We start from the raw sequence: 12,119 nt of genomic DNA on the forward strand, positions 1-12,119 counted from the left end.
TACACCCGTCCAGAGCCACCTTAAAAGCAGGAGGCAGTTGTGAAGTCGCTGGCCAGCAAGTGGAGTGAAGACTGCAGAGGGAGATAAAGAGAGAGGGAGAGGCAGTAGGAGACTTGTCCTGGGGACCTAGAAATCCACAGTACCCTACTAAAACCCAAATCCCCTGGAAGTCCACAGAGACAGAGACAGCAAGAGAAAAAGAGATAAATACACTCAACGCCAGAAACTCTCCTCTCTCTCTCCCTCCGTCCCTCCCTCTGTTCCTCTCTCTCTCTCTCTCTCTCTCTCTCTCTCTCTCTCTCTCTCTCTCTCTCTCTCTCTCTCTCGTGCCCTCTCTCTCTCTCTCCCTCCCCTCTCTGCCCGCCCTAGTCCTCTAGTCCCTAAACTCCCAGTCCCCTGTGCCCCTTCCTGGGATACCATGTTGTTCCTCGCCTTCCTGCTAGAGGTGATTTGGATCCTGGCTGCAGATGGGGGTAGGTACACTGGATGTCTCTGTGTGGATCTGTGCTGATGTCCACATGTCGCTGTGTGTGCTTAATGGGGGGAGGAAAGGTGTAAAAGGAAGCCTAGGGGCTGGAATAATAGGCTCGAAAAGAGAGTGTGGAGACCACTTCCCTGCTTTTCTCTTTGCCTTCCCAGCCTTGCTGTTCTTGGGGATGGGGGAGAACTAGCCCTGGGCAGGAATCTCTTTGCAGGCTACAGATTTTCTCCAGAGCTCTTTCCCCCACTGCCCTGTAAGCTCTTTCCCCCACTGCCCTGGTCCCATGCAGCCCTCCTGGCTTGCTTCATTTATGAACTCCTCCAGTAAGGGAGTCAAAGAGGTCTGGTGTGAAAGGCTAGAGAGCTGCTTGGGGTGGGGGGAACATACCCCTACACCTCCTGCACAACTTAGACCCTGATCTCCAATGGATCCCCTCATGGCCAAGGGCCCCTCTTGATCCTAAACTGACTAACTTCCCAGTTTTCCCTTGAAAGCAGTAGCAATCATAGTCAATATTTGTTTGGTACTTTATAGTTTACAAAGAACTTTCAGGAGCTCCCAGGAGATGAGAAAGGATTCTTGGGAGAACAGGCTGAGGTGTTCCAGAAGTGTCCCCAGGGACCCCTACACCTGATTTTTGTGTTTCCCGTGCCTAGTACAGTAGCCAGCACATAATAGGTGTGTAATTGAGGTCTGTTGGAAGAACAGGGTGAGGGGGGTGTCCAGAGAGCAGAAGAGGAAGGCAGAGAGGATGATGTGGGGGGGCTGGGGAAGGGCGGGAAGTGGGAGCTAAACGGAGAGTTGCAAATCTCATCTGAGGAAACAAAAACAATAGGTAAAAGATGTAGAATCAGTGTGTTGAGGATTCGATGGGAGGGAAAGGGTGCCTTCACAGAACCAGGGGACTCCAGTTGTTGGGGTGTCCCACAGAGCTAGTAAACCAGAGGCTGCCTCCAGCCTCCCTTACGCTGCTTTTCAGACTTGTCTAAACCGAGGAGTGGGCCAGCAGAATAGCTCAAGGATGAGATCCAGGATATCTTACAAGGCCGAGGAACTTAAAGGAATAAGAGACAGAGGGGAAGGATTTAGGATTTTTCTCCAGAGTTCCTAGCAATTCGAATATTGCAGCAAAAACCCACAAGGCCTCCCTTTTCTTCTGGAGGCCATTTGGCCCTGGGTTGGGGTTGGACCGGCAGACCCCCAGAGTTTAAGCCAGAGACGGGACTGCACGAGAGCCTGGCATGTGACCCAGCTGGCTGCTCCCTTTTCTACACACAATGCTTCACTTTCATCCTGTCCCTGCCAGCCTGGCTGCCTGTGCCCACCCACCACTCTCAATCTAGAGTAGACCCTGCCCTGATTCCCCTCTTCCCTAGCCATCTGGGAATGTAGGGAGCAGAGGCTCCTGGCGATGGGGAGTTTCCTCTAGAGCTACTAGGACCAGAAAGGAAGAACTTAAATATTAATTTACAGCTCAGTGGCTTGATTCATACAATGCTTCAAAGCAAAGGAGTAATCCCCTTTTTCCCCTCAGCAGTACCCCATGCTGGTGTGTGCATGCAGTCGCTGAACTTCTTTCCCCTTCCCTCTTTCTAGTCCCTTTCCTCCAAATCCTTTGCCCATACCCTCACCCCACCCCACTCCAATCTTCCAAGTGTTAGATTGACTTGGCACAGGTTAGAGAAAAGTAAGGGCTGGGCCAACAGCACATTTGGATCCAGGTTAATTTTAGTCTCCCAGCTTTCTCTCTTTTCATTCCTCCTCCCCTCTGTCCTTTAGCAAGCACAAGCACAGCCTGGCTAGTGATTTTAAATAGCCCCCCCACCACCACCTTTCCACGGAGGTGTCCAGTTTCAGGGCTTCCTTTGGGAAATGCCTGAGTAGAGGGAGGAGGGAGAGCAGAGAGGGAGGTGGAGCTAGAGTTCCAAGGGAGGGGAGAGTGGAGGCCAGGGCCCTGCCCCAGGCTGCACTGGCTGTAACCCAAACTATTCTGTCTTGCAGGTCAACACTGGACATACGAGGGTGAGAGCAGAACTTGAGGCCTACTGACACCCCTTTCACACTGAGACCTCCTCACCTGGCAGAAAGATATGTCATGTGGGTGGAGAGGAGGTTTCCTTTAGCTTCTCACCCTAGCTCCTCTCTTCTGGATCTCCTCATGCCCTGGGTTTCACATACATGGCTCCTATGTCCTGAGTGAATCCGCGTAGGAGTGAGGGAGCCAGAGTAGAATGGAAACGGGGTGGGGAAAAGAACTCGGAGCTTAGCTGCCTGGTCTCCTTCTGGCTCTTTCTATCCTACCCACAACCTGCACCTGGAATTGGGACAGAGCTGGAAGTCAGCAGTGGGGAAGAGGCTGGCAGGATAGTTTGTGTCTGGGGGAAGTGGAACTCAATTCCTATGAACTGTTGATTAATGACTTAACTGAACTCCAGGGTCCATGCAAGGCCAAGATCTAAAGATTGTGTGAGAACAAGAATTGAATGATGGAAAGTCAGGGTATCTGAATCCCAAGGCCACTTGATAGGGGGCCCCAAGGAGACCCCCTCTCTCTAGGATTATTTCCCTTCATTTTTCTACTCCTACTCCCTAATCCCACCTGTCTGAGTATTCAGGCTTTCTATCCATCCCCCTCTTCCCTTCATTTAGCTTTCTTGTTCTCAAACTAGAGGTAAGTGAAAGAGCTGCCACTCCCCATTTATCAGAATAGTTGGGGAATCATCACTGCCTCTGGGTAGGTGAGAGGAACTGCAGCATGAAGTCCAGCAGGGACTCCTACCTCACCCAGCCCTGCACAACTAGGGTCTTGACCTGGGTGGAGGGAAATGCATTTATACCTCCACACAGATGTATAACTTGGTTTGGGGGTGGGGAGGTTGAAGGGTGGCTGGAGCAGGAGGGCAGGACCAATGTCCTTGGTAACCCCCACCAGGCCCACATGGTCAGGACCACTGGCCAGCCTCTTACCCTGAGTGTGGGAGCAATGCCCAGTCCCCCATTGACATCCAGACAGACAGTGTGACATTTGACCCTGAGTTGCCTGCTCTCCAGCCCCATGGATATGACCAGCCTGGCACGGAGCCTTTGGACCTGCACAATAATGGTCATACAGGTAAAAGGAATTGTAGGCTCCAGTTCAAATCTTAGGAGTCAGGGGAAAGAAGTAGTCTCCTAACTTGTGCATAATCAGAAAGCTTGATCCATGAATTTGGAGATACGAGAATGGAGATCAGACTCCTGTAGCCAAAGTGGGAATTGAAATGCTTATGATCGATCTCGACTGGTAGGTTACTATCACAGCATTGACTTGATCTTCACTGAGAAAAGGGGAGATATGCCAGAAATGCACTGGCCTATGGGAGGAAATTAGAAGAGGAGGGTCTGGTCTCCCAGGAAGTGGTGGCAAACCAGGGGTGGGAATGTGTCCGTATTCCTCCACCAATCCTAGCTTGCTTTTCTCCTCACAGTGCAACTCTCTCTGCCCCCTACCCTGTATCTGGGCGGACTTCCTCGAAAATATGTAGCTGCCCAGCTCCACCTGCATTGGGGTCAGAAAGGATCCCCAGGGGGGTCAGAACACCAGATCAACAGTGAAGCCACAGCTGCCGAGGTACCAGGGAACAGAGTTTGGACTGGGACACAATGACAGGGATGGCCGGTCCTGGGGAAAGGAAGGATCTAGACACTGGGAAAAATCATACCGGGAGGATAAAGCCCAACCTTATCCTTGGTGCACGCTAAGGGTGGTGGTGGTGGCAGCTTCGAGGATTAAGGCCCCAAGGGGGCTGGGGAAACATAAATAATTCAATTTCCTCTCCTTTCCCTCAGCTCCACATCGTACATTATGACTCTGATTCCTATGACAGCTTGAGTGAGGCTGCTCAGAGGCCTCAGGGCCTGGCTGTCCTGGGCATCCTAATTGAGGTCAGTGGCCCCCAATTTCTTCTAGGCCCTTTTCTACTTCTCTATCAGACTGACTCTGTGGCTGGCCTCCCTCCCAAGGCAGGCAGCAATGCACCCTGACAATTTATTCTGTACATGAAATGTTTTATTCCAGACGTGGACTCATTCCAAACTCTCCCTTTCCTCCCCTTGCAGGTGGGTGAGACTAAGAATATAGCTTACGAACACATTCTGAGTCACTTGCATGAAATCAGGCATAAAGGTGAGCCTAAAAACCTATAGCAGGAGCAAGCTAGACTAGACTTCAGAGAAACTTTCAAAAACTGACCTAAGAAGCCTTGGGATGAGGCACTAAGTTAAGGCCAGGGAGTTTAGCTTCCGGGGGCCATGTCTACATAAACTAGGGCACAGTGGGAGGAAGATAAATCCTAGCCTGTTCTTCCCAGATCAGAAGACCTCAGTGTCTCCCTTCAACGTGAGGGAGCTGCTCCCCACAGAGCTTGGGCAGTTCTTCCGTTACAATGGCTCGCTCACAACTCCCCCCTGCTACCAAAGTGTGCTCTGGACAGTCTTCAGTCGAAGGGCCCAGATTTCAATGGGGCAGGTAAGTGGTAGAGAGGTGAGGTGAAAGACATAGTTGTAACTTCAGACCCTTCCCTACTCCCCAAAGTGGCACTTCTCCCACTCTTCTACTCCTCAGCTGGAAAAGCTCCAGGAGACATTGTTCTCCACAGAAGAGCCCTCCAAGCTCCTGGTACAGAACTACCGAGCCCCTCAGCCTCTCAATCAGCGCACGGTCTTTGCTTCTTTCATCCAAGGTGACTGTGCAGGGCTCAGAAGAGGAGAAGGGAAACTGAGGGACTCAATGGCAGGAACTAGGGAGCCCCTGGGAAGGAAAAGGCTAAGAGGGGAAGGGGTTTTCAGGACTAGGTTAGACTGGGAACCCACCGCCCCCACTCCCAGGCAATCTTCCCAGGCATAGAAGCTGTGTTGACCCCAGCTGGAATGGGGAAGTCTCACTGACCCAAGTTCTCTTCCCTTACAGTGGGATCCTTGTATACCACAGGTAAGACAGCCCTACCCAGGTACTGAGAATGCTCTGAGCAAGTCAGGGAAAGGCTCAATATGTTAGTCCTAAGCTGACACCTCCCATCTTTATCTCCCCCAGGTGAAATGCTGAGTCTAGGAGTGGGAATCTTGGTTGGCTGCCTCTGCCTTCTGCTGGCTGCTTATTTCATCGCTAGAAAGATTCGGTGAGGTCCTACTTTCCATTCCTCCAGTCCTTGCTCTTCTATTAAAAAGCATTCTCTTACTCTGGGAGGCCGAGGCGAGTGGATCGCTCGAGGTCAGGAGTTCAAGACCAGCCTCAGCAAGAGCGAGACCCCATCTCTACTAAAAATAGAAAGAAATTATCTGGCCAACTAAAAAATATATATAGAAAAAAATTAGCCGGGCATGGTGGCGCATGCCTGTAGTCCCAGCTACTGGGGAGGCTGAGGTAGTAGGATCGCTTAAGCCCAGGAGTTTGAGGTTGCTGTGAACTAGACTGACGCCACGGCACTCACTCTAGCCCAGGCAACAAAGCGAGACTCTGTCTCAAAAAAAAAAAAAAAAAAGCATTCTCTTAACCCACCTCTACTCTGCTTCACTTAGGACACCAGTCATTCCCATGAACCATTCCCCTTTCCAGGAAGAAGAGGCTGGAAAACCGGAAGAGTGTGGTCTTCACCTCAGCACAAGCCACCACTGAGGCATAGACTACCTCTCAAGATACCGTGGAGATGGATGCTTTCCCCTCGCCTATCAGGGAGCCAGAAAATACTTAGTAGGCAGACACCCCTCCTTCCTCTGGACATCCCTGACAGAGAGGTATGAACCCAGACTCTCATTCAAGGAAGAACAGCAGAGCCGTCAGCCTCTCAAACCATGAATGAGAGCAGGAGACCCTGTGCTGGTAATGCAGAGAACAAACTGTGTTTAGTTGTAGGGGAAGTTTGGGATGTGCCCCAAAGCCCCCCACCACCACCTTTATACCTCTTTCCCTAGAAATATTGCAGGATCTCCCCTTAGGAAAAAGGATTGCTGTTAGGGTTATATTTTTTTTGCTCAATATATTTGGAAATCAAAGTTTCTGACTTTAATTCTGGCCAATCCTTTAGGGCTCTTGAGGGTGGACAAGTTCCTTAATCTCTCAGGTGGAAGAGATGGGCGAAGGATGGAGAATAAGAAGCATGAGTGATTTACTCCTTTCATCTCATCCATGGGAAAGAAGACTCACTTCTGGGAAAATACTTAACCCAAAGTTTCTGACATGTTCAACCACCAGCCCAGATTTCTGCCCTTGCACCAAAGCTATGTTTGGAGATCAGTGGTTACCAGGTTATGAAAGAGGCTGGACAAGAGACATGAGAAGGCAGAAATCTCAATTAACATGTTATCCCCTCCCTTAAAAGCCAAGTTCCCCCACAATTACAAAGTCCTTTTTATTAGTCAAAATCACAATCACCTTGATTAAAAGGATGGGACACTCCACCCTCAGCAGAAAATGTTACAGTTTATAGAAAACTTCCCCATCCCTCCCACACCCCAATTAAAAACTAGAAAAAATCTGCCCTCCTTCCCTACAATGTCATGGTAGTCTGACTCCTCCAGTGGCACTGCAGCTCTGGAGTGGGCCAGCTCACCACAGCACCCTCCACTTCACCTTGGGGAGAGGAGGGTTGCTGGTGGTCAAGGAGGTTAAAACCGTTAGTTCCAGTAATGCCAGTTCCCAAACATGCACTTCCTCCCTTCCCCCCCAGGCCCTGGGACCAAGGGGAAATGGAAAGAAATGAGCCCAGCCATGAGGAGCAATTTGAGGAGAGAAAATAGAGCCCAAGGAGGTTAGAAGAGTTCCAATATACCTCCTCCCTCCTCTTACTCAAAAAAGGAAAAAAAGGCAGTTTGGGGTCTTTATCACACCCTCAGACCTGAGAAAAAGACCAAGATGTTCAGTCTGGGGAGGGGGGTACTGGGAAACTCAGAGCTCATCTACCCTTGAGCCTCCATTAATTTCATCTCCAGGGCAATGGCTAAACTAGGTCCCTTTTCTTGGCAATCTGCACTGTCCAGAACTGGAGATGGAGCAATACAGGGCGAGGAGATCAGGAGGGTACCCCAGGCCCAGGGGTCCCCCCCAGGTTCCCTCAGTCCTCGGGTGGGATGCGCAGGGCAGAATACACCATCACCCGACTGTCCTCCTGCCGTCGGCCTGCAGAGGGGAAGGGCGGTGAGTCTTGGGCAGGGTGAGAGCAGAGCACTGACACATGGGGAGTCCTGGACAACAAGGGGGTCCCCAGGTGGTGGGGATAAGTGCAGATTCAAACCCACCAGTCACTGACTGGCTGAACCCAGACTGCTCCTGGTAAAGCTTAGAGACTAAAGGTCACAAATGGACAAAGCAAAACCCTGAAGGTGGTGGGATAGACCAATGAGAAGGAGACAGAGAATGTGGACAAATGGACCCGGGCTGGGGCTAGGCTTAGTCATGGGCAGTGGACAAGCAGGTGGGATCTTTCAGGCGATCAGTCCAGGTAGTCAGTCCTTACACGAGAGGCTGCGCTGGATACTTCTGAGGGACCCTCCAGCTGTGATGAAGGCCCAGAGCCCCATGGAAACAGTTACTGCATAGATGGGCAGCAGGCTGGCCTCATACCAAGGGTTCAGGAATGTCTAGGAATTAGGGTAAAGTAGAAAAGAGGTTAGATTCTCCCCCCCCCCAATCCCCACATATTCTCTTTATGCCTTTGACTCAAACCTCCCCCAGATATCACTCTCAAATTCCCAGTCTTTCCAGTCTTAACCATCATCTTGTGATTAAAGGGACTTTTGGTTTTCAGCTCCCTCAAAGGTTTCTGTCACTCCTGCTCACAGGAGTGCATAAAGTTTGGCTAATCCATTCAAACACCTCCCCAGAGCAGGTGATATAATTGATGCTGAGGAGAGAAACCTCTAAAGACTTACCTTTCCATCTCCTCCCAAGTTAAGTTATAAATGTTAAGTGAGGATATACTTCCCCCCCATTCACCATTAAATGCTTTTCTCCCTGATCCAGGCCCGTCTCCAACTCACCAGTCCCGATGTCAGTAGGTGACTCCCAACCACCAGGCCCAAAGCCCAGTACCGTCTCCTCTCACAGGCATCAAAGAACACAACTCCCCAAAAGGTATGAAGCAGGATAATGGCTGCTGTCAGAAAGGCTGCAGGGAGGGAGATGGGATGAGATACATCCCTGATCTTCTCCCAGCCTCCTGAGATGCTGAGCCAAAGACGTCTCCCAGGGAAGGTCAATAAATCAGATCAGGGACAGGGATGAATGGGACATGAGGGTGAGAAAGGAATTGGGTCTTACCTGAAGTTAGGAAGTAATAGGGTGAGTCTCCATGGATCCCAACCACACCTGGCCCAAGTGCATCAGCCAAAATATTGATAACAGAGAAGACACCACTGATGATACCGAAGGAGAGACCAGAAACTGGAGGAAGGGAGGGTCTCATCAATGTCAGACATCACTATGGCCTGTTTACTACTGACTCCTCCCCATTCCCAGTCACAATTCTTCCACGTCTACTCTCCCTGCAGACCACCTCTGTTTGGAAGTGAGGTATGAAGGAAAACAAGAAGCCACTTAGAACATGTGGATGTTTAGAGACTTCCCTAGGGGAGAGGGCTGTCCAACTCCCTCCTCCAATCCCTTTCCCTTGGCTCACCATAGGCCATCTGGCGGATGGAGATGGGTGATCTTCCGTCCTCACTCAGCGATGCTAACCCCTCATCTGCCTTCCTGGGGTGGGGTGGGGTAGGGGAAACATGAGGGAAGGCAGGGATGCTCCTTTCCCTCTAATGTCCTCCCTTTGTGCCTCCTCTTCCAAACCACCACCCAGGGGCTGTCCCACTTCCCATAGTACAATCCTCGGCCCCTCTCCCCTCCAGACCACCTCATCTTCTTACTTAAGCAGCTTGTAGTAGGCAAAGCGGAACACCTCCTGTAGAAGGACAGAGACTGCAGCACCAAAAATCAGGAGGCCATACTGGAGCCGGGCATCTGACCGGTCGGTCACATGGACCAAGATGAACCAGACCACAGAGGCCAGGAGCAGGGAGACCAGCCAGAAAAATGCCCTGAGAAAAGACATGGGCAATGAGATAGGCAATGGTAGGGGCAGCCAGAAAAATCAAGGTGGGGAACCCGCCAAGGCTGCAGCATGAAAAGTGCAAGTTAGACTTCTGGATGGTTAGGGAGACAGGGACCAGACAGGGTAGGTGTGTGTCTCGACCAAGGGACTCATCTGTAGAAATCTGATGCAGGAGAAGGGGTAGAAATCTGATTAAAGAGTATTCACAGCGATAAGAGTCAGAGTGTGAGAGCACGGAAAGGCGAGGTATCCATTCCTGGATCCTCCCTTACTTAGGGCACCTGACTCGGCCGGCCGAGGTCAGCACAGCCCCCTCACAAGTCTTGGCCTTGGGCCTCTTCTTATGTCCCCGGGAGAAACATAGGAGGAATCTGTGCTATCACTGGAAAGCGGAAACCAACTGCGGGAAAGGGCAAATCACCCAGACTCCCCTCTCCCGCGTTAAACCTTCACCTACGACTTATCTTCCCCAACTCAGGCTCCCAGGCTCGCCCCAGTTCCTCCAGCCCCTTCCGCATCCCTCTCTTCGACGCTCTCTCGCGTCCCCTCGACCTCCTACTCACCCTGCAACCAGGATAATAACGCGAAGCGGGTCCCCAGCTACAGTGATTAAGAAAAGCGCGAAGGCCGGGCCGAACGCGACGAAAGTGCATCCGAAAAACACCGCAGCCCCCATTGCTGGGCAGCTGGGGGCGGGGTAGAGCCTTGGCCAAGAGAGGCGAATGCGAGCAACGCGCCAGCTGGGAGTCCCCGGGGAGTGGCAACGCGACCCCAGAAGGGGCGCGGTGCAACGTCACCCCCAGACCCCGGGGAAGGGGAAGGGGGGCGCACCAAAACCCCAGACGAAGGTCCGCGCGACTTCCTCTACGGAAGCCGAGAGGGGGACAAACCCCGGCCGCAGCCCCATGGCCACCTCCCATCTAATCCCCACCCCCGGAAGGCCAATGGAGAATCGGCGGGGGCGGAGCTGCGGCGGGCGGGGGCGTGGCCGCACGACCGGCTGGGAGTTGTAGTCGCCGTGCTCTCGGAACCTTCGACCTCCTCCCGGGAGTGGCTCGAGAGGGTTAAAGGGGGTGGACCGGGAATGGCCCAGTCAGGGCACGGATTCCCGGGTTCACTTAGGCCTTGGCCGCGGTTTCCTTTGGTTACTCTGTGGGGTTGGGTGGTAGTTAATCCTGTCTCTTCTTGAAGGGCTGCAGAAGGGGAAGATCCTGTTTGAATCTAAGGGACAAATACAAAGAGTGCACAGGATAGAGGGTGCAGGGAGATAGGGATGGGTATTGTTCTTACTTGAATGAAAGGAAATGGGCTAGAGCAGCTGCGTAAGGGATGAAGATTAGACTTAAAAGTAGCTCTTTGGACAGGCTAATATAGTAAACACTGAATACAGTATATCGTCAATGAAGCCCTTCATCTGTAATGACAAGAGAATCAGAAGCAAGAGGAGCCTGGAGAGAAATGTTTGGGAGACGTTTATAGGGAATCGGGAGTTAAAAAGCAATTAAAGCAACGGAGTTGAAGGATAAAGACATGCCCCCTCCCTCCAGTTCCTTTTATGTCATATTTCCTCTATTTATTTTCGAAAAATGAACCTGAATGGTGTCTTTTCCTCAGGCTGGGGAGAGAGGTTGCATATTAGAGTGAAAGAAAGTTAAAGTAGGAGAGGAGAATATTGTAACCTCATGTGGCTGGAGAGAATGTTTAGTCAAAGGAAGGGAAAGGGAGGGAATCTCATCTGAGGTTAGGAAAGTGAGGGAATCTGGAATATTGTTTTTGAGTATATCATCAAAGTACCAAAAACCATAGAAACTGTTCAAAGAGAACCAGGCTTCCTTTCCTTCCTGCAAGTCATTTGTGATTTAATGCATATGTATGCACCCACATAGGTGTTTTACATTTTTTCCAGGAAATTCTAGAAAGGAGCTGAGGAATAGATTGTGTAGATTTACATGGAAAGTCACCAAGCAAATCATTCCCCAATAAGGTTAAGAGGGTGGGTGCATCCTGGCCAGTGTTCAAGATTCCAATGTGTCCTACTTCTGAGCCCAGCAGGCTGAGTCAGGTGAAGAAATAGGGATGGGACAACTCTTCCTCAACTTTCTTTTGAGCTGTTACCGCAGCTATCTTCTGACTACTGGGAGCAGGCTCTAAACCTATATTGTTCATGGGTAGTTCCACAGAGACTTGCATAGTGCCTGGCTCATAGTAGACATTATGAGTAGATACTTCATTTAACTCCCTTAAAAAAAAAACTGCCCAGGTGTGGTGGCTCACACCTATAATCTCAGTGCTTTGGGAGGGGGAGGCAGGAAGATTACTTGAGGCCAGGAGTTCAAGACCGCCCTGGGCAACATAGCAAGATCCATCTCTACCAAAAAAATAAAAAATTAGTCAGGCATGGTGGGGCACACCGGTAGTCCCAGCTACTCAAGAGGCTGAGGTGGGAGGATCCCTTGAGCCCAGGAGTTCGGGGCTACAGTGTGTCATGATTGCACCTGTGAATAACTACTGCACTCCAGCCTGGGCAACATAGCAAGACCCCATCTCTAAAAAAAACAAAA

The 12,119-nt window shown here is 51.0% G+C and overlaps 2 protein-coding genes across 5 annotated transcripts; one reads left to right on the forward strand and one right to left on the reverse strand.

Annotated features, from left to right (window-relative positions):
• Positions 1 to 362: 362 nt before the first annotated feature.
• CA14 (carbonic anhydrase 14) lies at positions 363 to 6,511 on the forward strand. 4 transcript variants are annotated; one of them, XM_045544965.1, is made up of 11 exons: positions 363 to 473; positions 2,483 to 2,503; positions 3,414 to 3,593; positions 3,949 to 4,091; positions 4,310 to 4,405; positions 4,580 to 4,646; positions 4,831 to 4,988; positions 5,085 to 5,202; positions 5,430 to 5,450; positions 5,553 to 5,637; positions 6,075 to 6,511. In XM_045544965.1, the coding sequence occupies exons 1-11, from the start codon at positions 419 to 421 to the stop codon at positions 6,139 to 6,141; spliced, it is 1,011 nt and encodes a 336-aa protein (XP_045400921.1). In that variant the 5' UTR covers positions 363 to 418; the 3' UTR covers positions 6,142 to 6,511. The 4 variants fall into 4 exon arrangements, with proteins under 4 accessions (XP_045400921.1, XP_045400922.1, XP_045400924.1 ...); XM_045544967.1 differs by having other exon boundaries at positions 378 to 473; positions 3,491 to 3,593; XM_045544966.1 differs by lacking the exon at positions 4,580 to 4,646 and having other exon boundaries at positions 373 to 473; positions 4,836 to 4,988.
• Positions 6,512 to 6,853: 342 nt separating this feature from the next.
• On the reverse strand, positions 6,854 to 10,626 carry APH1A (aph-1 homolog A, gamma-secretase subunit). The gene is made up of 7 exons (XM_045544978.1): positions 10,122 to 10,626; positions 9,374 to 9,544; positions 9,133 to 9,206; positions 8,775 to 8,897; positions 8,495 to 8,622; positions 7,972 to 8,095; positions 6,854 to 7,634 (listed from the first exon to the last, which is right to left on the reverse strand). Exons 1-7 carry the CDS (start codon positions 10,232 to 10,234, stop codon positions 7,570 to 7,572), a joined length of 798 nt encoding a protein of 265 aa, XP_045400934.1. The 5' UTR covers positions 10,235 to 10,626; the 3' UTR covers positions 6,854 to 7,569.
• Between the last annotated feature and the right edge of the window lie 1,493 nt (positions 10,627 to 12,119).

Source organism: Lemur catta, chromosome 3 (genome assembly GCF_020740605.2).
Source record: "Lemur catta isolate mLemCat1 chromosome 3, mLemCat1.pri, whole genome shotgun sequence".
Lineage (NCBI taxonomy): Eukaryota > Metazoa > Chordata > Mammalia > Primates > Lemuridae > Lemur > Lemur catta.